The sequence below is a fragment of the Oncorhynchus keta genome, chromosome 9, assembly GCF_023373465.1.
Source record: "Oncorhynchus keta strain PuntledgeMale-10-30-2019 chromosome 9, Oket_V2, whole genome shotgun sequence".
In the NCBI taxonomy this organism is placed as follows: Eukaryota; Metazoa; Chordata; class Actinopteri; order Salmoniformes; family Salmonidae; genus Oncorhynchus; species Oncorhynchus keta.
In genome coordinates this window covers 11754333-11781533 of record NC_068429.1, presented here as the reverse complement: position 1 = coordinate 11781533, position 27201 = coordinate 11754333, and the positions used below count along the sequence as shown (strand labels likewise).

General features: G+C 43.3%; 1 protein-coding gene and 2 pseudogenes across 1 annotated transcript; 2 read left to right on the top strand and 1 right to left on the bottom strand.

Annotated features, from left to right (window-relative positions):
- The first annotated feature begins 5671 nt into the window (after positions 1-5671).
- On the top strand, positions 5672-12165 carry LOC118372028 (CD209 antigen-like protein D; annotated as a pseudogene).
- Positions 12166-13199: 1034 nt separating this feature from the next.
- LOC127931881 (alpha-(1,3)-fucosyltransferase 10-like) lies at positions 13200-16000 on the bottom strand (annotated as a pseudogene).
- Positions 16001-26016: 10016 nt separating this feature from the next.
- On the top strand, positions 26017-26986 carry LOC118372030 (CD209 antigen-like protein 2). Its single transcript, XM_035757755.2, has one exon. It carries the CDS (start codon positions 26065-26067, stop codon positions 26704-26706), a length of 642 nt encoding a protein of 213 aa, XP_035613648.2. The 5' UTR covers positions 26017-26064; the 3' UTR covers positions 26707-26986.
- The last annotated feature ends 215 nt before the right edge of the window (positions 26987-27201 follow it).

The following is a 27201-nucleotide window of genomic DNA, read 5'->3' as shown; positions in this document are numbered from 1 at the left end:
GACAATTATAAGCAGTGTAAACCAATCTAATGATCAGAGAATCAATGTAAAACAAATCAATATAACTATATACAGTGCATTCAGACCCATTCCCGTTTTCCACATTTTGTTATGTTACAGCCTTATTCTAAAACTGATAAAATAAAAAAAATCCTCATCAATATACACACACAATACCCCATAATGACAAAGCGAAAACAGGTTTTTAGAAATGTTTGCAAATGTATAAAAAAGATCAGTTGAAATACCATTCAGACCCTTTGCTATAAGACTTGATAATTGAGCTCAGGTGCATCCTGTTTCCATTGATCATCCTTGAGATGTTTCTACAACTTCATTGGAGTCTTGATAGGTGTGTACCTTTTCTAAATCATGCCCAGTCTATAGAAGGTCCCACAGTTGACAGTGCATGTCAGAGTAAAAACCAAGCCATGAGGTCAAAGAAATTGTTTGTAGACCTCCGAGACAGGATTGTGTCGAGGCACAGATCTGGGGAAGGGTACCAAAACATGTCTGCAGCATTGAAGGTCCCCAAGAACACAGTGGCCTCCTTCATTCTTAAAATGGAAGAAGTTTTGAACCACCAGGGAGGTGACCAAGAACCCGATGGTTACTCCATAGTTCCTCTGTGGCGATGGGAGAACCTTCCAGAAGGGCAACCATCTCTGCAGCACTCCATCAATCAGGCCTTTATGGTAGAGTAGCAAAAGGGAAGCCATTCCTCAGTAAAAGGCACATGACAGCCCACTTGGAGTTTGCCAAAAGGCACCTAAAGGACTCCCAGACCATGAGAAACAAGATTCTCTGGTCTGATGAAGAGTTAACTCTTTTGCTTGAATGCCAAGCATCACGTTTGGAGGAAACCCAGGTTTCCCTATGGTAAAGCATGGTGGTGGCAGCATCATCATATATATTTTTCAGCTGCAGGGACTGGGAGACTAGTCAGGATCGAGGAAAAGATGAATGAGCAGAGTACAGAGAGATCTTTGATGAAAACCTGCTCCAGAGCGCTCGGGACCTCAGACTGGGGAGAAAGTTCACCTTCCAACAGGACAACGACCCTAAGCACACAGCCAAGAAAACGCAGGAGTGGCTTCGGGACAAGTCTCTGAATGTCCTTGAGTGGCCCAGCCAGAGCCCGGACTTGAACCCGATCGAACATCTCTGGAGAGACCTGAAAATACATGTGCAGCGACGCTCCCCATCCAACCTGACAGAGCTTGAGAGAATCTGCAGAGAAGAATGGGAGAAACTCCACAAATACAGTGGTGCCAATTTTGTAATGTCATACCCAAGAAGACTCGAGGCTGTGGTCGCTGCCAATGGTGCTTCAACAAAGTACTGAGTAAAGGGTCTGAATAGTTATATAAAAAGGTGACATTTTAGTTTTTGTATTTTTTTCTATAAATATGCAAAAATGTCCAAAAAAACTAACGTAACAAAGTGTAGAAAAGGGGGTCTGAATACTTTCCAAATGCACTGTATAAGCAGGGTAAACCCATCTATTGGTCAGAGTTAATAGGATAATTATAAGCAGGGTAAACCCATCTACTGGTCAGAGTTAATAGGATAATTATAAGCAGGGTAAACCCATCTATTGGTCAGAGTTAATAGGATAATTATAAGCAGGGTAAACCCATCTATTGGTCAGAGTTAATAGGATAATTATAAGCAGGGTAAACCCATCTATTGGTCAGAGTTAATAGGATAATTATAAGCAGGGTAAACCCATCTATTGGTCAGAGTTAATAGGGTAATTATAAGCAGGGTAAACCCATCTAATGGTCAAAGTTAATATGATAAATTTAAGCAGGGTAAACCCATCTAATGGTCAAAGTTAATATGATAAATTTAAGCAGGGTAAACCCATCTAATGGTCAAAGTTAATATGATAAATTTAAGCAGGGTAAACCCATCTAATGGTCAAAGTTAATATGATAAATTTAAGCAGGGTAAACCCATCTAATGGTCAAAGTTAATATGATAAATTTAAGCAGGGTAAACCCATCTATTGGTCAGAGTTAATAGACTAATTATAAGCAGGGTAAACCCATCTACTGGTCAGAGTTAATAGGATAATTATAAGCAGGGTAAACCCATCTATTGGTCAGAGTTAATAGACTAATTATAAGCAGGGTAAACCCATCTATTGGTCAGAGTTAATAGGATAATTATAAGCAGGGTAAACCCATCTATTGGTCAGAGTTAATAGGATAATTATAAGCAGGGTAAACCCATCTATTGGTCAGAGTTAATAGGATAATTATAAGCAGGGTAAACCCATCTATTGGTCAGAGTTAATAGGATAATTATAAGCAGGGTAAACCCATCTATTGGTCAGAGTTAATAGGATAATTATAAGCAGGGTAAACCCATCTATTGGTCAGAGTTAATAGGATAATTATAAGCAGGGTAAACCCATCTATTGGTCAGAGTTAATAGACTAATTATAAGCAGGGTAAACCCATCTATTGGTCAGAGTTAATAGGATAATTATAAGCAGGGTAAACCCATCTATTGGTCAGAGTTAATAGGATAATTATAAGCAGGGTAAACCCATCTATTGGTCAGAGTTAATAGGATAATTATAAGCAGGGTAAACCCATCTATTGGTCAGAGTTAATAGGATAATTATAAGCAGGGTAAACCCATCTATTGGTCAGAGTTAATAGGATAATTATAAGCAGGGTAAACCCATCTATTGGTCAGAGTTAATAGGATAATTTATAAGCAGGGTAAACCCATCTATTGGTCAGAGTTAATAGGATAATTATAAGCAGGGTAAACCCATCTATTGGTCAGAGTTAATAGGATAATTATAAGCAGGGTAAACCCATCTATTGGTCAGAGTTAATAGGATAATTATAAGCAGGGTAAACCCATCTATTGGTCAGAGTTAATAGGATAATTATAAGCAGGGTAAACCCATCTATTGGTCAGAGTTAATAGGATAATTATAAGCAGGGTAAACCCATCTATTGGTCAGAGTTAATAGGATAATTATAAGCAGGGTAAACCCATCTATTGGTCAGAGTTAATAGGATAATTATAAGCAGGGTAAACCCATCTATTGGTCAGAGTTAATAGGATAATTATAAGCAGGGTAAACCCATCTATTGGTCAGAGTTAATAGGATAATTATAAGCAGGGTAAACCCATCTATTGGTCAGAGTTAATAGGATAATTATAAGCAGGGTAAACCCATCTATTGGTCAGAGTTAATAGGATAATTATAAGCAGGGTAAACCCATCTATTGGTCAGAGTTAATAGGATAATTATAAGCAGGGTAAACCCATCTATTGGTCAGAGTTAATAGGATAATTATAAGCAGGGTAAACCCATCTATTGGTCAGAGTTAATAGGATAATTATAAGCAGGGTAAACCCATCTATTGGTCAGAGTTAATAGGATAATTATAAGCAGGGTAAACCCATCTATTGGTCAGAGTTAATAGGATAATTATAAGCAGGGTAAACCCATCTATTGGTCAGAGTTAATAGGATAATTATAAGCAGGGTAAACCCATCTATTGGTCAGAGTTAATAGGATAATTATAAGCAGGGTAAACCCATCTATTGGTCAGAGTTAATAGGATAATTATAAGCAGGGTAAACCCATCTATTGGTCAGAGTTAATAGGATAATTATAAGCAGGGTAAACCCATCTATTGGTCAGAGTTAATAGGATAATTATAAGCAGGGTAAACCCATCTATTGGTCAGAGTTAATAGGATAATTATAAGCAGGGTAAACCCATCTATTGGTCAGAGTTAATAGGATAATTATAAGCAGGGTAAACCCATCTATTGGTCAGAGTTAATAGGATAATTATAAGCAGGGTAAACCCATCTATTGGTCAGAGTTAATAGGATAATTATAAGCAGGGTAAACCCATCTATTGGTAGAGTTAATAGGATAATTATAAGCCATCTATTGGTCAGAGTTAATAGGATAATTATAAGCAGGGTAAACCCATCTATTGGTCAGAGTTAATAGGATAATTATAAGCAGGGTAAACCCATCTATTGGTCAGAGTTAATAGGATAATTATAAGCAGGGTAAACCCATCTATTGGTCAGAGTTAATAGGATAATTATAAGCAGGGTAAACCCATCTATTGGTCAGAGTTAATAGGATAATTATAAGCAGGGTAAACCCATTTAAAGTAATGACTCTTGTACAACTTGTGAAGGCTTTACATTTGAGCTGCTCTACAGAGAGCCTAGATTATCAGTCAGACGTTTCCTTGAACTGAGAGCTGCTCTTTGAACTCTCCCCGATCCCCCAAGACACACAATACATTTTATTCTGCTTCAGACAGTGAAAGGGAAAGTAATGAGGGTTTCGTGTGAGGCAAAAAAAGTGTATGCATCCCAAATGGCACCCTATTTCCTACATAGTGCACTTCCTCTATGGGCCCTGGTTAAAAGTAGTGCACTATATTGGGAAAAGAGTGCCATATGGGATGCATCCAGCGACATGTTCTCAAACTGGCAGCCCTCCGTGAAGATGAACTAAGTGTAGCTAATGAGGGCATCATCACATTTACTGGCCATGCAGGTTATACTAGTCAGCTGATGTTGTTGCTACATGCAGTAAGAATAAGGCTGCTAACAAGGCTGTATAGGCCTCATCACAAATGATTAGGGGAAAGCTATGTGATGATTCGTACCATTGGTCAATTCGACCATTGACTCACAAAATCTGGTTTGAATTTAAAATCTTTCTATTGAATTTAATCAAAAGTTTTATAACCTGAAAGTCAAAACAATAGGTGATGATGTTGAACATATTGCAATCTTTAAAGAACTGCAAATTGGCCCCTTAGGGCTCCCTGACTCCTGTGTCTGTATCCAAATCCAGTTAGGAAACACCCGGAGCCATGCTAATAGGAAGGGTTTCCAGAGGTTAGATCCAACTTCGATATACCAACAGCACGAATATCTTGTAATAATGACTCACTCTCCACCAGCAAAAGCCATCTACAGAAGGGTGAGAGATGCACATCAGGTGCAATGAAGAACGGGAAGTTGGAAAAGAGTTGACTCATCGGTCAGCTGACTCATATGCCCGCCCTCTTGAAACATCATTAACCAGCTGCGCCACCGAAAAGCTAGTGGAGGTGGAGGTATTGCAACCAACTCAACTCTGTTACAGCTAATTCAAATGTAGGAGAACAGTAGCATACTGTAGAAGGTAAAAGTCACTTCCGCTTGCCTGCACCAGATTCCCAAAACAATGGCCTTCCTACGGTCACAGCCTGTTAGACCACAATTGGCAACAGATCCCTGAATAAATATGAATTCTACCAGGTTAAACTAACTGCAGGAGACCATCTTGAAAGAGAATGGTCATGGTTGACAGTTTGTCAATATATCCCAGGAGATTCATTCAAAAAGTGAATTATTTTTAAAGAGGAAATATCTGTTCAAATTACATTTCAATGAATCTCCTGAATTGATCGCAACTGAAAGGAAATAGGTCCAACCAAAGCAGTGACACCACCACCCCCACTTCTGCACACCATGAAGCAACGTCCATATCTTTGGTAGCTGATTGAGTATTCCACACCGTCTATATAAGGGCGCAGGGCCAGACCCAGATGCAGACACGGGAGGCAGATGGTTTCAGTGTTTGATATTTAATAGTTCCAAAAGGGGTAGGCAAGAGAATGGTTGTGGACAGGAAAAAAGGTAAGGTCAACCCCCCCCCCCCCACCCCCACCCCCACCCTCACCCAGGGGACGCCCTGGGTGACCGGGCTGACCGGGGTGGGGACATCCTGGACCCATATGGGGACATCCTGGACCCATACCTGGCTGACCGGGGTGTCGGAAGTGAAAATCGGGTCCAGGATGTCTTTAGCAGGAACCCAGCACCTCTCCTCTGGGCCATAACCCTCCCAGTCAACCAGGAACTGGAAACCCCTGCCCTGTGGTTGAACCCTCAGGAGGCATCTCACCGTATATGCTGGCTGGCCATCGATGACCTTGGGGGGGGGGGGGATAGGCCTAGAAACAGAAGACAGAGGACTGAGACAAGGGCTTAATCCTGGACACATGAAAAGTGGGGTGAACACGGAGGGTACGGGGCAACAACAGACGGACAGCAGTGGGACTAATGACTCTAGAGATGGGGAAAGGACCAATGAAACGGGGGGAAAGGTATGTTGACCTCTACTTCTGCTCTCCTGGCATATTCCAACCAGACCAGTTGCTGACTCCAGGGTTACTGGCAACAAGACACCAGAGTGACGTCTCCATATCTTGGTCGGCTCGCTTCGACTGGCCGTTAGATTGAGGATGAAACCCAGAGGGCAGGCTGGCTGACGACCCGATAAAAGTGCAGAACACCTTCCAGAATTGGGACGAGAACTGAGGAGAATCCGTCAGGATGGTGGTGTTGCCGTCTGACAGAGGAAGCCCAGTGACAAAAAATCCAGGGAAATACGGGACCAGGGGCGATGAGGGACAGGGAGTGGCTGTAGGAGACCAGACGGAGCTTGCCGCGGAGTGGGCACACCATGCATGTGGCGATGAAGGCCCGAGACATCAGGAACCATGGTGGGCCACCAGAAGCTTTGACAGAGGAAAGCCAGTGTTTGACGACAAGCAGGATGACAGGTAAGCCTGGAGGAGTGAGCCCATTCCAGGACCTGAGATATAGAACATACAGCCGGTTAGCCGGCCCCCCCAGGGTCCAACTGGGAACGCTGTGCCTTGCAAACCAGAGCCTCAATTCCCCAAACAGAAGCCACCAAACAAGAGGCAGGGAGGATGGTCTCAGATTGAGGGAGTGGCAGTGGAACTGTACAGATGGGATAGAGTGTCCGGCTTCACGTTCTTTGACCCTGGTTGGTAGGAGATGGTGAAATTGAACCTGGTAAATAACAGAGCCCAACGAGCTTGCCTTGGGTTTAGGAGCTTGGCATTATAGAGATATTCTACATTTTTATGATCGGTCCATACCAGGAATGAATGTTCCACCCTTTCCAGCCAGTGTCTCCACTCCTCCAGAGCCATCTTTACAGCAAGGAGTTCCCAGTTCCCACCATCATAATTCCTTTCCGCAGAGTTGAGAAGATGGGACATGAAGGCACAGGGATGAAGCTTTTGGTCTTGGACGGATCGCTGGGAAAGAACGACCCCTACTCCCATGTCTGAAGCATCAACCTCCACCACAAACTGACGGGTTGGGTCCGGATGGATGATGATAGAGGATAGGAGCAGTAGTGAATCGCTGTTTAAGATCCCCAAAAGCCTTGTCCGCTACTGGAGACCATGTGAATGGTACCTTGGGAGAAGTCAGTGCCGTCAGGTTGAGAGGGGAGCCGCCAGGTTGATGTGGACCAGAATGAAACGGTGATACAAATTAGCAAAACCCAGAAACCGTTGGAGCTGCACCCTGTAAGTGGACTGGGGTCAATCCATCACCGCTCTCACCTTCTCCGGATGCATCTGTACATTCCACTCAGTAATAATGTATCCTAGAAAGGAGATAGTGGAGCGGTGGAACTCACTTCTCAGCCTTTACAAAACAACTGATTCTCCAAGAGGCGCTGAAGAACCTGTCGAACATGGATAATGTGTTCCTGGGCAGAACGAGTAGAAAACCTGTATGTCGTTGGGGTAGACAAAACGATTCAAATGTCCCGGAGCACATCGTTGACCAGAGCCTGGAAAACAGCAGGCGCGTTGGTGAGCCCAAACGGCATAACCAGGTACTCATAATGTATACTGGCAGTGTTGAAAGCCGTCTTCCACTCGTCTCCTTCGCGTATCCGCACAAGATGGTAGACATTCCGAAGGTCCAATTTGGTGAAGATAGTAGCCCCCTGGAGAGGATCGAAAGCTGAGGAGAGGAGTGGTAGAGGGTACCGATTTTTAATCGTAATATCAGAGACCCAGGTCATCAATACATGGATGCAGAGTCTTGTCCTCCTAGCTGTAAAGATGGCCCTGGAGGAGTGGAGACACTGTCTGGAAGGGGTGGAACATCCAGTCCTCGATGTACTCCTCCATGGCCTTAGTCTCAGGTCTGGACGGGGAATATAGCCAACCTAGAGGCGGTGTGGTGCACGGGAGGAGGTCAAATGCACAATCGTAGTGATGGTGTGTGGAAGGTAGCCCGAGTTTTGCTGAAAACCTCCAGGAGGTCATGATACTCTGCAGGCAAGGCAGAGAGATCCATGGCCGTACTCATTCCTGGAGACAGACGTTTCTGGGATGGCTGTGCTGCCTTTAGGCAGTGTGAATGGCAAAATGGGCTCCAACCCAGAATGGAACCTGTAGTCCAGTCAATATCTGGGTTTTTTTGGAGCCAAGAAAAACCCAAAACAATTGACTCACTGTGGTTTCCAGATACTTGCATATTTAGGGGAATTGTGCTGTGCGTGACTCCAAAGGAACGACCATCCAGTGCCCTGGCATCCATGGGAACAGAGAGGAGTTGAGTAGTGATACCCAGTTCTGATACCAGGGTAGCGTCCATAAAACTCTCATCTGCCCCAGAGTCAATAAGCACCTGGAGAGACTTAGACTGGTCTCCCCACAGCATGATCACATAAAAAGGAGTACGGGTAATGTGACTTAGAGGATTCCCTGTCAGACTCACCAGTGCTTGTACCTACTAAGGTGTCCGGTCTCTTAATTTTTTTATTTGAATTTTTTTATTTTTCCTTTATTTAACTAGGCAAGATCAGTTAAGAACAAATTCTTATTTTCAATGACGGCCTAGGAACAGTGGGTTAACTGCCTGTTCAGGGGCAGAACGACAGATTTGTACCTTGTCAGCTCAGGGGTTTGAACAGTCCGAAGGGAACGAAGATGGCTGTAGCTCAAAAATAAGGGAGCATTGAGCAAGAAAACCCCAGCAGGTACCAGGATCCCCCAGAATAATGCTCTGCAGGAGGGAAGCAGCGTTCCCGGGGAGCCAGGGTAGGCTGTACAAACTCACCACTCATAGGGCAAAGGTTTCTGGGTGGTTGAGGGTTCTCAGAGGTGGTAGGTTGCCTATGAGCTAACTCCCTGGTTTGCTCCATAATAGTCTTAAACCCTTGGTCGTGGCGTTCCGTCAGGGAATGAAACCCTTCCAGAAGGTCCTGAAGTAGCTCCTCCTGTCTCCCAGTGGAGGCTTCCTGCAGGGAGACAGCGTGGCGGAGCTGGTCCAAGTATGCTGGGTCTGTCATGGCCAGTTCGTACTATAAGGGCTCAGTGCCAGACCCAGACCCAGATGCAGACACGGGAGGCAAATGGTTTGAGTGTTTGACATTTATTAGTTCCAAAAGGGGTAGGCAAGAAAATGGTCGTGGACAGGCAAAGAGTCAAAACCAGATCTAGGAGGTTCAGAGTGGAGAGAAAAAGAGAGTAGTAAGGAGCCTGGGGGAAAACACACTGGTTGACTTGAAACAAACAAGACGAACTGGAACAGAGAGACAGGAAACACAGGTATAAATACATAAGCGACACCTGGAAGGGGATGAGACAATCACAAGGACAGGTGAAACAGATCAGGGCGTGACAGTCTATCGTAAAGGATCATTGAGTTTCTATTAAGGTATCTATACTTTTACTCAAGTATCACAATTGGGTACTTTTTCCACCACTGGTTGTAATAACCATATATTCAATGTGTTTAATGATTAAGATAATAGGTACATATTGTAGTAAAACAATACAGTCGAGCTATGTTTCATACCTAAGAGTATTTCATGCTGTTGAAAATGGATCCATGCTCATATTCCAATATGGAATCTGAAGATAAATAATGGTGATCTCTCTCATTAAAAGCCCTATAGCTCCCTCTAAAGGACACAGTGGTACATCATATTAAGAAACAAAAGTCCTGCTGTTCAACAATCATTAGACTAACATGGCCCTTTGAGTTAAGTAAGAATGTTTAAACCCCATCATGACTGAAGAGGTTAGAAGAACTGTTTAACCCTATCATGTTAAACCCTATCATGTTTAAACCCCATCATGACTGAAGAGGTTAGAAGAACTGTTTAACCCTATCATGTTAAACCCTATCATGTTTAAACCCTATCATGTTTAACCCTATCATGTTTAAACCCTATCATGTTTAACCCTATCATGTTTAAACCCTATCATGTTTAACCCTATCATGTTAAACCCTATCATGTTTAAACCCTATCATGTTTAAACCCTATCATGTTTAACCCTATCATGTTTAACCCTATCATGTTTAACTCTATCATGTTTAAACCCTATCATGTTTAACACTATCATGTTTAACCCTATCATGTTTAAACCCTATCATGTTTAACCCTATCATGTTTATTAAACCCTATCATGTTTAACCCTATCATGTTTAAACCCTATCATGTTTTAACCCTATCATGTTTAAACCCTATCATGTTTAAACCCTATCATGTTTAAACCCTATCATGTTTAACCCTATCATGTTTAACTCTATCATGTTTAAACCCTATCATGTTTAACCCTATCATGTTTAAACACTATCATGTTTAACACTATCATGTTTAACCCTATCATGTTTAAACCCTATCATGTTTAACCCTATCATGTTTATTAAACCCTATCATGTTTAACCCTATCATGTTTATTAAACCCTATCATGTTTAACCCTATCATGTTTAAACCCTATCATGTTTAAACCCTATCATGTTTAAACCCTATCATGTTTAAACCCTATCATGTTTAACCCTATCATGTTTAACCCTATCATGTTTAAACCCTATCATGTTTAAACCCTATCATGTTTAAACCCTATCATGTTTTAACCCTATCATGTTTTAACCCTATCATGTTTAAACCCTATCATGTTTAAACCCTATCATGTTTAAACCCTATCATGTTTAAACCCTATCATGTTTAAACCCTATCATGTTTAACCCTATCATGTTTAAACCCTATCATGTTTAAACCCTATCATGTTTAACCCTATCATGTTTAAACCCTATCATGTTTAACCCTATCATGTTTAAACCCTATCATGTTTAAACCCTATCATGTTTAACCCTATCATGTTTAAACCCTATCATGTTTAAACCCTATCATGTTTAACCCTATCATGTTTAAACCCTATCATGTTTAACCCTATCATGACTAAAGAGGAAGATAAAAAAGTAAATAAACCACTTTGTTTAAATATACATTAAAACAAGCATGTCGACGTCATGGACTCACTCTTTGAATTTGAGTGGTTGTATTTACCCAACAGCATTTCTAAGACAATTATGTGTTTTCATGCACTGAGGAAGTGTACATTTCCTGTTTCCTGTCCACTATTACTGAGGATGACTCTTGACTCAGAACTAGACCCAAGTTCCTTCAGGGCCAGCCCAAGAGAAGGAGCAATATATTTCCAGAGGTGGAAGAGACCCTCCAGAGCTGCTGCAGTGAGTCTGGGGCTGCTGTGTGTTCACCTACTGGCTGGGATCATAAGCCTGTCTGTCTACCAGAGAAACCAATCGACCAGTTACAACAGCCTGACTAAAGAGAGAGACCAGCTACAGAAGGAGAAAGAAAACCTGAACAAGAAGATCAAAGGGAGACGCTGTCCAGAAGGCTGGAGGGAGTTTGAATTCAGCTGTTACTACATCACCAATGAGAAAAAAACCTGGACTCAGAGCAGTGAAGAATGCCAAGAGTTTGGAGCAGATCTGGTGATCATAAACAGCAAAGAGGAACAGGTATTTATCAATGGATTATACCAAACAAAAAATAATGTCTGGATTGGTTTTACTGACTCAGTTACTGAAGGGACCTGGAAATGGGTGGATGGTACACCACAGCGAATTGGGGGAGAGGGCAGCCCAACGGCAACAATGGAACAGACCAGGACTGTGGGGAGTTTGTGTATCATCCAGCTAGTCAAGGGTGGTGGAATGATGAGAAATGTTCCAATAAACAAAATTGGACTATGGTGATGGTCTGAAGATTGGATGTTTTTTGGTAAAATAGTACATTGCATTAGACTAGGGAGAGAAAGGCACAGGCATGCACACACAGTTACCATTTCACACAATGTGTATATCATTCAATAAATTACTTTAAGTTTTAGTTATCCAATCATTTGAAATTAATGATATATTACTATTGTGAAATGTTATTGTTCAATTTGCTTCCATTATGCCCTACATTAAGATGTATTTTCTGCTTATTCAATAAACTGAACAAAAACATTTAAAGTGTTGGTCATGTTTCATGAGCTGAAAAAAAAAAGATTCCAGAAATTGCCCATACGTAGAAACAGCTTATTTCTGTGCACAAATTTGTTTACATCCCTGTTAGTGAGCATTTCTCCTTGCCAAGATAATCCATCCACCATGTAACTCAGTAAAATCGTGTGTTGTTACCATTTCTGTTCATTATAAAACATGAAAACATGAAAATTAAAATGTTTTATTAGAGTTTAAAAATGCAATACAAAGTTACTGTAAAAACAGAGATAAAAGCAGTATGGTAAAATTGACACTGTTGCTTTAAATGTAAACGTAACATTTGTCAGGTAATGACATATTCCTATTCCTGAACAGAGGTGTAGACTCCTGAAAGTATTTGGTTTAAGGAAGATTAAGGAAGGTTTTGTTAGAAAGACCAGACATTTTCTCACATTCATAATAACTCCCATTTCATGGCTTCAGTGAAATAACGACACAACTGTTTCCTCGGGCTACTCTTGATGCAATGTGGATGTCAAAACTATGGTTGACAAAGCAAAAGCAATATTTTGCGGTAGCCTAGTGGTTAGAGCATTGGACTAGTAACCGAAAGGTTGCAAGATCAAAACCCCGAGCTGACAAATCTGCCGTTCTGTCCCTGAACAAGGCAGTTAACCCACTGTTCCTAGACCATCACTGAAAACAAGAATTTGTTCCAACTGACTTGCCTAGTTAAATAAAGGTAAAATATTTTTTTTCAAGATATGAAAGATATTGATCAAACTTTGACACACCACCACCAAAGCACTGGGTAGAAAAATTATACTGTATTTCAGCAAGGGACATTTCTATGTGAATTATAGTGTTTTAGTTGTAGTAGTGTTTGAGTCAGTGAATACTTCCTTCCAGTACTGCACCACAGTGAAATTCTTGTTCCTCTCAGCCAAGTGACGCAATGCCCTCGCCTCTTTCTTGGACTGCTCGTAACTGGCCGTCCAAATCCCTCGCAAAGATGTCCGCTTTCTAGGGCCTGAAGCAAAGTCAACTACCCTCGGAAGTGGACACTTTAGGTGGTTTCCCTCTGCTTGCCAGGCTTTAGGAACAAGTCCATGTTTGGGAAGCAGAAATATTACTATATAGGCACAATAAAAAAAGACTATACTCCTGCAGGTCTATTTCATTCTAGCTTGAATATTATTATTAACACAATATTGTGTTACAGGCTTGTAATGTCAATAATGTAAAGACTGTCTTTTTAGTTTTGTGTATGGACCACGAGAAGAGTAGCTGTCATCCTGGCGTCAGCTAATGGGGATCCAAATTAAGATTCATTATAATCAACTATTTACTGTCAAACTAATCATATTGTCAAACTCCCCGTCGTCCTCAGCTAACCTCTAGAGACAGAGACAGTTTTTCAGGGGGCTCGTCTGGGACGACTACAACCGCACTACTGTTGCTCGGCAGCCATTGCCGAACCTTGGGAGCACCGTAATACACAGGAACCACCCCAAGCTTGAGAGGCCTCCATAGTTTCTCGGTGATGTAGTCGTCACAGACGGCGTTCTCAAAGGCCAGAATGAATTTGTACTGGGCCAGGATCTGGTAAAAGGCCTGCTCCTCCATGGCAATCGAGTCCCTCAGATGGGAAGGCAGGTCTTTGTTGTGGAGGCATTGTCCATAGGAATCAACCCTGATGTGCTTCATTAACTCACTCACATAGGCATCCCGGTCCGACGGAGGGTTGCAGTCTGACTGGACGTACACCACCGGGGCTAGTGTTTTCCTCAGCTTGTTCTTCTGGTTGAGGGACACCAGGTAGGTCTGGGAAGTCAGGACCTCCAGGTTCTCCAGGTACTGGGAGGTGAGGGGCAGCTGGGAGTGCTGGCTGAAGGTGGCCGTGTGGTTAGAGGGTGATGACGGGCTCGTGGAAGAACTTGTTGTTTTGGGCGACTCCTCGTGAAACAAGGCCCACTGGTGGTGCTCTCTCCTCGGCAGTGGAAGACACTCAATGTTGAAGACGGTTCTTCTTAACTTTAACTATTTTCTACATTGTAGAATAACAGTGACGACATCAAAACTATGAAATAACACATATGGAATCATGTAGTAACCAAAAAGTGTTAAACAGCCACCTTTTGCCTTGATGACAGCTTAGCACACTCTTGGTATTCTCTCAACCAGCTTCATGAGATAGTCACCTGGAATGCATTTCCATTAACAAGTGTGCCTTGATAAAAGTTCATTTGTGGAATTAGTTTCCTGTTTAATTTGAGCCAATCAGACATGGTGTGACAAGGTAGGGTTGGTATACAAAAGATAGCCCTATTTGGTAAAAGACCAAGTCCATATTATGGCAAGAACAGCTCAAATAAGCAAAGAGAATCGACAGTCCATCATTACTTTAAGACGTGAAGGTCAGTCAATATGGAACATTTAAACAACTTTTAAAGTTTCTTCAAGTGCAGTCGCAAAAACCATTAAGCTCTATGATGAAACTGGCTCTCACGAGGACCGCTACAGGAAAGGAAGACCCAGAGTTACCAATTAAAATACATTTCAATATCAACTATTGACTACACATAATAGTTACAGGAGGAACACGTCGCTCTACCTAAAGCCTGCCTTAGTTAACAGAGAGACAAGGTGCCCCAGTAAACAAAGCTTTCTCTGAGATAGGAAAATCTAACCTCCTCCCAGGTTGCAGTCTCTATTCTCCCTCAGCTCCTCTCCTGGCAAACCTATATAGAGGAAGACACAAAGCAATTAGTGGGCCTAGGTGTTTACTAATTTGCTTTACACCGAGCATCTATCCCCGGAGGAGGGTGCTGTCGTGTCTTCTTCCTCCGGCTGGTTACTGAACTCTCACATGCCTTCCCTCCCAAGATCAACCCAGAGGGGCGTGCGTCAGACGAGACCTCAGGGTCTCGACGGGATAGCGCGACTGCATTTCTGTGTGCTCTCCCCAATCGGTGAACCACCTAGGAAATTAAAATGGTTGGAGCGACAGGAAACATCTTGTTATTCGGCTGTTCATGTCTCGCATACCACGCCAACCACTGGAGGGGTGCATGATCCGTGACCAGACAGAATCGCCTCCCAAGAAGAAACTACCCCAAGTATTCTAGGGCCCACTTAATTACCAGTGCCCCCCTCTCTATCGTCACGTACTTCCGCTCCCGGTCGGACTGCTTGCGGCTTACGTAAAGGACGGGACGTTCCTCCACCCCGTCCCCTTGGGACAGTACAGCCCCCAAGCCGGTGCTGGAGACGTCGGTGTGAACAGTGAAGGGCTGCTGAAAATCGGGGGCTCTCAACACCAGTTCTGAGCAGTGTGTCTTTGAGGTGGCTTCAGACTACCAAACTCACCGGGTTTCTCTTCTTTGTCATGTTGGTCAGTGGGGTGGCAATGGTGTTGTAGTTTGGGATGAACCGTCTGTAGTAACCCGTTAGGCCCAGGAAGGAGCGGACTCCCTTCTTGTCCCAGGTCAGCAGCCACTCCCGGATGGCCCGGGTCCTCTCCACTTGTGGTTTGATCAGACCGCTGCCAATGGTGTAACCAAGGTATTCAGCCTCGTTCAGTCCCAGGTGGCAATTCTTTGGGATAGCGGTCAGGCCGTCCACCTCCAGGCTGGCCAGCACAGAGCGCAGCTGGCGGAGGTGGTCTTCCCAGTCCTCACTGTGTATTACAATGTCATCAGCAGCGAAGGCCTGGTGAGGATGTAACTGCGTGTCTCATAAGCCTCTGGAAGTTGGCGGTCGCTCCATGCTTGCCGAAGGGGAGGCGAACGTACTGAAATAGCCCATATGGGGTGGTAAAGGAGGTTTTGTGGCGGTCTTCGGGGACCAGAGGCATCTGCCAGTACCTCTTTGTGAGGTCGAGGGTCGATATATAGTGGGCTTTCTCAAGCAGCTCATCAATCCTCGGGAATGGGGTAGGCGTCAAACCTGGAGATGGCGTTGAGGGCTCGGAAATCGTTGCAGAAGTGAATAGACACATTGGGTTTCGGCACCAGCACGATAGGGCTGAACCATTCGCAGGTGGACGGCTTAATGACCTCATCTTCAACATCTTCCTCCCTTCTTTCCGTACCAGCTCCCGGTGTGCTTCTGGTACCCTGTAGGGTTGGAGATGAACCTTCTTCCCTGGCTCTGTGGCTATGCGGTGGCAGAGCAAGGTCTGCCCCGAAAGGGGGAGAAGACCCGATGGTTCTGGTGGACAACCCTTCCAAGGTCTCGTGTCTGTTGAGCCGTAAGACTGGGGCCGAAACCTTTTCTGTCGGTCGTTCCTCTCCGTCTGCCTTAAGTTCCATCAGAACCTGCACCTCTCATTCCACATAGGCTTTCAACAGGCTGATGTGGTATATCTGCTGAGGGCGCTGTCATCCTGAACTACTCACCCTGTAGTTTACTGGGGAGACTTGCTCTGTCACCACATATTGGCCATGCCACCAAGCCTGAAGCCGGTGTTCCGGCTTGGGGACGAGGACCTTATCTTCAGGGCAGAACTGTCGCAGCTGGGCCATTTTGTTGTACACCCCTGCTTGGGTTTCCTGCACTTTGGCCATGTGTTCCCTCACCCCCGGCCATATCGCTGCCATTTTGTCCTTCATGAATGTGATGTGTTCGATGAAGGTACGGTACTGGCAGGGTTGGTTTTCCCAGGCATTCCTGGGCAAATCAAGGATGCCGCGGCAGGGCCGCCCATAGAGCAGCTCGAAAGGCGAGAAGCCAGTGGACGTCTGGGGGACCTCCCAGAGCATGGGACAACATATCCCAATTCTTCCCGTCCCAGTCCACCAACCGGCATAGCATGCTCTTGATGGTTTAATAATCCGTTCACACAGCCTGTCCAACATGAGATACAGTTTCTTTGCTATGGCTTTCGTTTCCATCGACCTCAGAGGAATAGCCTCTGGGAACTTCATCGCATAGTCCACCACCACCCAGATGTACTCATGTCTGCATGCCGAATGCGGAAGGGGTCCCACCAGGTCCATGGCTATGCGCTCAAACGGGGTCTGTATAATTGGGAGAGGGATAAGAGGGTAACGGTATGTTCGCTTGGGAGCAGGGAGTTGGCAGGTGTCACAAGATTTGCAATACTTAGCGACATCTTGGGTAACCCCATGCCAATAGAAATGCCCCAGCAACCGTTTGTGGTCATCTCCTGGGCGTGGTGGCCCCCTAGTGTATGGGCCATGTGTATGAACGGGGCACCAGTAGCAGTTCCTGTTCTACCCCTCTACGTTTGGTCACCCTATTCTGCCCTTGAGTTGCGTTCTCATGCAAAACTAGACAGATAGCTAACAACTAAGTCTTCAATAAAACTCCCAAGGCGTGACTTTTCTTGAATGAATATATTGAAAACGTTTGTTGTGAAACTGCAAAATACAGAAAATAATATACTTTAGTATTCAATTCCCACCGACATACTGTAGCTGTACATTAAACATTTGAAGTTGCATAAATACAAAGCACGTGCTAAGGTACCATGCATCTGGCATGATGCCAAACCATATAGATAATTGTTACTCATATGGTAATTGGCTAACTCCTTTCATTACTCTAATAATGTACAACCATCTATGTAGAATAACAAAGCGTATTACACTAGAAACAGTAACAAAACTACAGTATTGTTTATTTTACAATTCGTTTGCATGACACACAAGCAAAGTAATACAGCTAACGACATACATGAAAGGCATTGCAATTTGTGTGAGTAAATGCAACCAACCAACATTGATATGTAAGCAACTCTATCAATAACAAGACTATCACCCTTAGCTAAATGCTTGAATCGAACTTCCAAATATTTTCCAAGGCTGAAGCGAGACAAGAAATAACTACACTGAAAGACCTGCACTGTAGCGTTGTTTTTAGCTGCTTCTATGCGTGCAGAACAAATTCTCTACTTCCTGTTTGCGTCGTCTTTCTAAGTACCAGAATGCTCCATTAGGGGGCGAATAACACCATGGAACACAATGAAAATACATTTCAACAATTGTAATAAAATAATCTGTTACCTTCTAACAGGATGGCAGCACACACCCAGTACAAGAGACCCCGCTTGATGGCGTAATAAGGAGTAGTTAACTCACCTTCCGAGACGATATTCTTCCCATCTATCCTCTTCACCTTCCGCATCGCCTTTAGAAGGTCAGGTTCCTGGTGTTGGGCGGTTCCGACTTGGGACAATAGCTCTTCCGACAGGGGGAAGTTGTGCGTGTTGGGGTGAGGGAGGGGGTGCTCCTGGTCAGGTCGGATGACTTTGTGCCAAACCCCCTCAGGGTGCTCTCCCTCGATGACTCCTTAAACACCTGGCGTAACTTCTCCCTCGGGAGCTCGTGGACTTGTCGCTCTCAATCCTCCATGGTGTCTTCCTCCGTGGTCTCCTGGAACACGGAGTGCGCCAGTGCCTGCCGATTAGAGTTGTTCAGTCTCTGTGCTCGATCGGGGCCACTCCCTCACCCCGCAGTTCCTCCCCAGTAGCACGGGTACCTTCATTTGGGGAACCACCCCAACGCTCAGGGTGGTCTTACCGGCAGGGGTATGGAAGCTGACTTGGGCTGTGGGGTAGCATTTGCTGTCCCCGTGGAAGCAGGCTACAGAGGTCTCTGCCTCGAGACCGGGCGCGTTGGCCAGGATGTCCTCCCGTACCAGGGAAACCATGCTTCCCGAATCTAGGAAGGCCTATCCTCTGCATGGTGACGGGTAAGTCCCTCAAACACTTGTCTATGACCAGGTTTTCTAACATTTCAGCCGTGGTTTTTGTGGGGCATAACCACCCCCTTACCAGACTGATAAGTTGGTAGAGCAGGCCCTTTAGTGACTTCGGCGTTCTTCCAGTCATTAAATCTTTGGGCCCGGTCTCTGGGATTCAGCTGATAGCTGGCCTGAATCTCCACCTTCAGACGTGCGTAATCCGCGGCAGCCCCTTCCTCAATGTCATAGTACGCTGCCTGGGCTTTGCCTGTGAGCAGGAGCCAGGAGGTCCGCCCAGTCATCCTGAGGCCATCTCTCTCTCTGCGCCATTCATTCGAAGGCCAGGAGATGGGCCTCCACATCATCGTCCTCCGTCAGATGTGGAATCAGAGCGTTGACATTGGGCATCCTACGTCAGACGGGCGGGGCGGTCTGCTATTTTGGACCTGAGGAGGTCTAAGGTCTCCTGTTGGGCGATGGCGCAGGCCGTTGATGTAGCAATTCTTCACTCATGCCTATCAACAGGCGTAACAGGCTTCCGAAAGATCAAATTTAAAAAATAAAATCAAAGCCACCGGAAAAGGGAAAGCTTGTGGTCTTGCCTCAAGATGCCCGCATTCTTCACCAGTTGTCCGAAACCCCCTAACACAGGCGGGAGGCACAACATGAACAGACCAGAGGCAGTGGTTGAGATTCCTTTTCTTGTGAACGTTTACTAAACAGGTTGTTTTCTTTCGCCCGACAAAATAACTCCAGTACAGGGTAACGTCCAAACACCCGTGTATTTTATTTTACCTTTATTTAACTTAGCAAGTCAGTTAAGAACAAATTCTTATTTTCAATGACAGCCTAGGAACAGTGGGTTAACTGCCTGTTCAGGGGCAGAACGACAGATTTGTACCTTGTCAGCTCGGGGGTTTGAACTTAACCTTCCGGTTACTAGTCCAAAGCTCTAACCACTAGGCTACCCTGCCGCCCTGCCTTGTAACATATAAACATAAACTAAATATTTGACCAAAAGGCAGTGGCCAAAAAGGGGAAGCAAAAAACAACTACTCCTGTCTTTAGACTATTGACTACACACAAGTTCCAGGAGGAACACTTCTCTCTACCTAAAGCCAGCCTTGGTCAACAGAGAGACAAGGTGCCCCAGTAAACAAAGCTTTCTCTGAGATCGGAAAATCTGACGTTCTCCCAGGTCCCTGTCTCTATTCCACATTCTCCCTCAGCTCCTCTCCTGGCACATCTATATAGAGGAAGACACAAAGCAATTAGTGGGCCCAGGTGTGTACTACACTGAGGAGGGTGCTGTCGTCTTCCTCCGGCTGGTCACTGAACTCTCAAAATACATCTATTATTTTGTTGTAGCCTGTTTTACATGTTATGTTGGCATTAATATGTGTCACATATCAGTTTGCAAACAACGTAAAAAAAAATATATAGAGAGATATTTGAATTAATAAAGTCGCATACAACACGGTCTCTCTTTTTCTTTCTTGAGTAGGGCAGCTCCAAAATGCAGGAGTTTCGTCGTAGACCAGTGCTTTCTGTGGTGGTGGGGCAGCCAGCGGAAAATACAGAGTGTAGGGGTCCGTACTGCTGTCTTGTTGCGCTGTAATTGGCTCAGCGTTCTGTCACTCATGGGGACACTACCTCACCGCAAAATCTACAGGCAGAGCAAAACAATTCAAGCCCCCTGGGTGATGCCAGAGCTATATTAGAAGTGCCCATCCAAGAATTAAGCGGCACACAGATCAAACCAGACCCTTTATTTGCATTATTTGGGGTTTCCTTACCCACATTACAACTGACCAAAATGAATAAGGATGTAATTGCCTTCGTCACTTTGTTTAACGAGACGATTAATTTTACTGAGATGGAAATCATCTGCACCCCCAACTCATGCTGTTTGGATTAAATATGTTTTGAATTGTGTAACAGTATAACTTTAGACCGTCCCCTCGCCCACACCCGGGCGCGAACCAGGGACCCTCTGCACACATCAACAACATTCACCCACGAAGCATCGTTACCCATCGCTCCACAAAAGCCGCGGCCCTTGCAGAGCAAGGGGAACTACTACTTCAAGGTCTCAGAGCAAGTGACGTCACCAATTTAAACGCTATTTAGCGCGAACCACCGCTAACTAAACTAGCCGTTTCACATCCGTTACAATTGCATAAAGTTGGAAGAAATGAACACACACACTCAATGGGTCTATAGACAAATTCTGTGCAATGTGGGCTCCCCTTCTTTTCTTATGTTAAATGACTTAAATTTCCCTGAGGTCACAGAGTGATGTATATTTATAGATTAGTGAAGTAAGAGACCTGATATGCATATTCACAGCATCTCGGATGTTTAGGAGGACTGTAATTATCTGTGCTAGTTGACCTGTAACAACTCTATCAAAATATTTTTAAAAATTGTCTCTGTTTTTTTTGTTATATTTCTTTCTCACTCTTTGTTTTGCTGTATTGTTGTCTTTGATGTGTTTTATGTTACTACCAAATAACTTACAAGTGCAATTATCTTGTAAATGCTGGCGTTGAAAATCCAATAATCAAAGTTAAAAAATATATATATAAAAAAAAATAAGTGCCCATCCAAGAACGCTCAATGTCATTGGCCACAGACAAAAATTACATCAAATCACGTTCTATCTACAGTTGCTTTGATTGGACTGATCATGTAAATATCATACTTTCAAATTATTACTTTCAAGATCAGTCATCATAATGAATCAAGTCAACAATTATTAAACTAGGCAAGTCAGTTAAGAACAAATGACAGCCTACCGGGGAACAGTGAACTGCCTTGTTCAGGAGTAAAACAACAGATCTTTCCCTTGTTAGCTAGGGGATTCGATTCAGCAACCTTTCTGTTACTGGCCCAACACTTTAGCCATTTCTCTTCATATGAAGAGAAATGTAGAGAAACTACAAGTAAAATGTAGCGGTGCTCATCGGCCATTGGACATAAACATTACACAAGTTCGAAATCGCAAATTCAACAACGAGTGGTTTGGTAGGAATCAGTGGCTAACTGCAAGCATTGCAAAGCAACCACTAGCCTGCTATTCAGTGGAGTGGATGTGTGGTCCAAATCTGGGTTTAAGGGTCTCTTTTCCAAGCTTTAAAGGATAAACATTCAACATTGGCCATGCTGTCAATCCAGCATGACTTCTGCACCTTTCAAAACAACTGGAAACTCAGAATGGGGAAATCTCAGACTTTCAATGAGCTCAAGACAACTGGGAACTTGGGAAAATACATTTTGGAAGGTGATCTTACTCGGAATTCCAAGTCAGGAACTCGGGCCTCTTTCTAAAGCTCCGACCTGAAGATCACTAACGTCATGATTCAACCTGGGGTTTTTTCTCTCGAGTTCCCAGTTGTCTTGAGAGCACCATAAATACAGAGAATGCCAGACTTATGACAAAGTACGATGATAAAAGCACCACCTTCCTGTTCAATTGAGCAAATTGAATAAATTATGTAAAATACCAGGGAAAAAGTATACTGTAGCAAAGTAATACAAAGCGTATATTGTGTAGTAAGCTGTTAGTGGCCCCTCATAATTTAGCCTACTGTTCTGACTTGGTGGTGTACATGTAGCCTATAGCCTGTTTTAGAGAAATGTCATCATCAAATATTGTAGAGGAAGAATAGCCCATGTTCTGAATTCTGTCGCTGTACATTTCAAAAGTGCTGAAAATAGTTACATTGACTACGTCTGTCCTAGTTCGCTCATTAATGTCTTAATCAAAATGACAGATTGCCTCTTATCCGCTCGGCATCCCCTTATGCCATAGTTTGTACATCTCAATTGTCAGTAGAAACCACTTTTGGTTAACATCGCATATCAGCTATTCTTTTTTATTTTTTAAAGGCTGTAAATTATGCCCAATGAACTGTTTCACATCCAGACAAGGCTCCACTGATAGCCAGGTGTAGCAGTGGTAAGGTGTTGGGGCAGCTTTACGTAAGTCCTAACAGTTTGTGGACACCGTTTGTCACCCTTCAAGTTCAGTTAATGTATTGTTTAGTGTTGTGTTGAGTAGTGGCTTTGCTGACACATATTTATTTTTTGCCCCACCAAGATTTACATGCTAAACTGCACAACAGCAGCAGAATGGGAAGGGGGAATTTACTTCCTTTTATCTGCCTAGTGTCCTAACAGACCTATTCACTTCTGAATTTACACTACATGACCAAAAGTATTATCACAAGTCATCCAATATTATCACAAGTCATCCAAATCAGAGACAATGCTAATCGTGGCACACTACATGTACACTACATGACCAAACAGTGTGGACACCTGCTCGTCAAAAAATCATGGGTATCAATATGGAGTTGGTCCCCCCTTTGCTGCTATAACAGCCTCCCCTCTTCTGGGAAGGCTTTCCACTAGATGTTGGAACATTTCTGCAGGGACTGGCTTCCATTCAGCCACAAGACCATTAGTGAGGTTAGGCACTGATGTTGGGTGATTAGGCCTGGCTCGCAGTCAGCGTTCCAATTCATCCCAAAGGTGGTCAATGGGGTTGAGGTCAGGGGTCTGTGCAGGTCAGTCAAGTTCTTCCACACTGATTTCGACAAACCATTTCTGTATGGACATCACTTTGTGCACAGGGGCATTGTCATGCTGTAACAGGAAAGGCCGTTTCCCAAACTGTTGCCACAACGTTGGAAGCACAGAATCATCTAGAATGTCATTGTATGCTGTAGTGTTCAGATTTCCCTTCACTGTCACTAAGGGGCCTAGCCCGAACCAATGGCGGTGAGCTGTACACCACTCCAACAAACATGTGGCATTGCGCATGGTCATGTTATGCTTGTGTGCTCGGCCATGGAAACCCATTTCACAAAGATCCCAACAAACAGTTTTTGTGCGGACGCTGTTTCCAGAGACAGTTTGGAACTCCGTAGTGAGTGTTGCAACCGAGGACAGATGATTTTTATGCACTACGGGCTTCAAATAATGGCGGTCCTGTTCTATGAGCTTGTTTGGACTACCACTTCGTGGCTGAGCCGTTGTTGCTCCTAGACGTTTCCACTTCACTATAACAGCACTTACAGTTGACCAGGCAGCTCTAGCAGGACAGAAATTTGATGAACTGACTTGTTGGAAAGGTGCCATCCTGTGACAGTGCCACGTTGAAAGTCACAGATGTCAGTTGATAACAAATTATATTGATCAACGGCATTGCAATATTACTTGAGTTTCCTCGAGCGACAAAACAAAAAGACCCACTAAAATAGATAATCTGTTGCATCATTCTTACATACTTTGCTGGAACCAAATTTTGTGTTCCAACTTTGGAGAGAGAGTCCAGGACTAGTCTTAATCTAGAAGTGGGAAACCAGTCCTTAAAAAGGGCTGCCCAAACACAGATTAGGACTAGTGCTGGACCAAAATACAATTTTAATTCCAAAGTGATTTTTAGTCCAGGACTAGTCTTAATAAATGTCTGGGAAACCAACCCTTAAGGTTAAATGGCTGCAAATTCCACAGGTACGAGGAGCAAGAACTGAATAAATGAAACCACAGAGAGCGAATAGCAAACTGACCTAATCTGAGGATAAATCTATCAGACAGAACATAGCAGAAGACTGCTCTCTACTGTACATATTTTCCCCTCTGCAGAGCGGTGGCCATTCAGGGCTGCAGAGTCAATGAGCATTAAGTGCCTTTGTTGGTGTATTAAAAAGGTCCTGTGCTTCAAAGGCTTACCTCTAAGAAATGGTTCAACAACATGCTTTGGGCATTCTAAGGTTTTGGGATACCCCACCGTGACATCCCAATATGTCCTCACAATTCCGTATACAAAATAAAGCAATATAAATCTGCTCATAAGAGCACCTTGGCCTACGAGGCCTGGGAGGCTAGGAGATGGTGTCCGTCAGGTAAGCAAGCATAATCAATGTGTTTAATGATGAGGATAATAGGTACATATTGTTGTAAAACAATACAGTCTAGCGATGTGGATCCATGCTTAAAATCCAATATGGAATATGAAGATATATAATGCTCATCTGTTTCTTATTAAAAGCCCTATAGCTCCCTCTAAAGGACACAGTGGTACATCATATTAAGAAACAAAAGTCCTGCTATTCAACAATCATTAGACTAACATGGCCCTTTGAGTTAAGTAGGAATGTTTAAACCCCATCATGACTGAAGAGGTTAGAATAACTGTTTAACCCTGTCATGTTAAACCCTATCATGACTGAAGAGGTTAGAATAACTGTTTAACCCTGTCATGTTTAACCCTATCATGTTTAAACCCTATCATGTTTAACCCTATCATGTTTAAACCCTATCATGACTGAAGAGGTTAGAAGAACTGTTTAACCCTATCATGTTAAACCCTATCATGTTTAAACCCTATCATGTTTAAACCCTATCATGTTTAACCCTATCATGTTTAAACCCTATCATGACTGAAGAGGTTAGAAGAACTGTTTAACCCTATCATGTTAAACCCTATCATGTTTAAACCCTATCATGACTGAAGAGGTTAGAAGAACTGTTTAACCCTATCATGTTAAACCCTATCATGTTTAAACCCTATCATGTTTAAACCCTATCATGTTTAACCCCATCATGACTGAAGAGGTTAGAAGAACTGTTTAACCCTATCATGTTTAACCCTATCAAGTTTAAACCCTATCATGACTGAAGAGGTTAGAAGAACTGTTTAACCCTATCATGTTTAACCCTATCATGTTTAACTCCTATCATGTTTAAACCCTATCATGTTTAACCCTATCATGTTTAACCCTATCATGTTTAAACCCTATCATGTTTAACCCTATCATGTTTTAACCCTATCATGTTTAACTCCTATCATGTTTAAACCCTATCATGTTTAACCCTATCATGTTTAAACCTATCATGTTTAAACCCTATCATGTTTAACCCTATCATGACTGAAGAGGAAGATAAAAAGTAAATAAACAACTTTGTTTAAATATACATTAAAACAAGCATGTCGACGTCATGGACTCACTCTTTGAATTTGAGTGGTTGTATTTACCCAACAGCATTTCTAAGACAATTATGCGTTTTCATGCACTGAGGAACTGTACATTTCCTGTTTCCTGTCCACTATTACTGAGGATGACTCTTGACTCAGAATTAGACTTACAGTAAGAGCTGAAGTAACAGTTGAAGTTAACTGTATTTGAGCAGAAGTGTGTCAAGATGGACAATGATGAAAATACATATGCCAATTCAAGTTCCTTCAGGGCCAGCCCAAGAGAAGGAGCAATATATTTCCAGAGGTGGAAGAGACCCTCCAGAGCTGCTGCAGTGTGTCTGGGGCTGCTGTGTGTTCTCCTACTGGCTGGGATCATAAGCCTGTCTGTCTACCAGAGAAACCAATCGACCAGTTACAACAGCCTGACTAAAGAGAGAGACCAGCTACAGAAGGAGAAAGAAAACCTGAAAAAGAAGATCAAAGGGAGACGCTGTCCAGAAGGCTGGAGGGAGTTTGAATTCAGCTGTTACTACATCACCAATGAGAAAAAAACCTGGACTCAGAGCAGTGAAGAATGCCAAGAGTTTGGAGCAGATCTGGTGATCATAAACAGCAAAGAGGAACAGGTATTTATCAATGGATTATACCAAACAAAAAATAATGTCTGGATTGGTCTTACTGACTCAGTTACTGAAGGGACCTGGAAATGGGTGGATGGTACACCACTGACCACAGCGAATTGGGAGAGAGGGCAGCCCAATGGCAACAATGGAACAGACCAGGACTGTGGGGAGATCTGGAATCATTCAGGGTTGTGGAATGATGAGAAGTGTTCCATTAAAAATAAAGGGATCTGTGAGAAATAGGACCATAGGTCCTCTCTCTGCACTGCTGTTGAAAAATGACTATCTTAGGTAAAATAGTACGCTGCATTAGACTAGGGAGAGAAAGGCACACACAAACAGACTCACGCACGCTCACAAACACACACGCAGTTACCATTTCACACAATGATGTACATATCATTCGATAAATTACTTTAAGTTTTATAGTTATCCATTGATTTGAAATTACTGTAATAGTAATATTGTAAAATGTTATCGTTCATTTTGCTTCCATTAATGCTGTACATAAATAGGGTATACTTTCTGCTAATTCAATAAACTTTACAAAAATATAAACGCAAGATGTAAAGTGTTGGTCCCATGTTTCATGAGCTGAAGAAAAAAAAAAGATTTCAGAAATTGTCCATATGCGCAAAAAGCTTATTTCACTCAAATTTTGTGCACAAATGTGTTTACATCCCTGTTAGTGAGCATTTCTCCTTTGCCAAGATAATCCATCCACCTGACAGCTGTGGC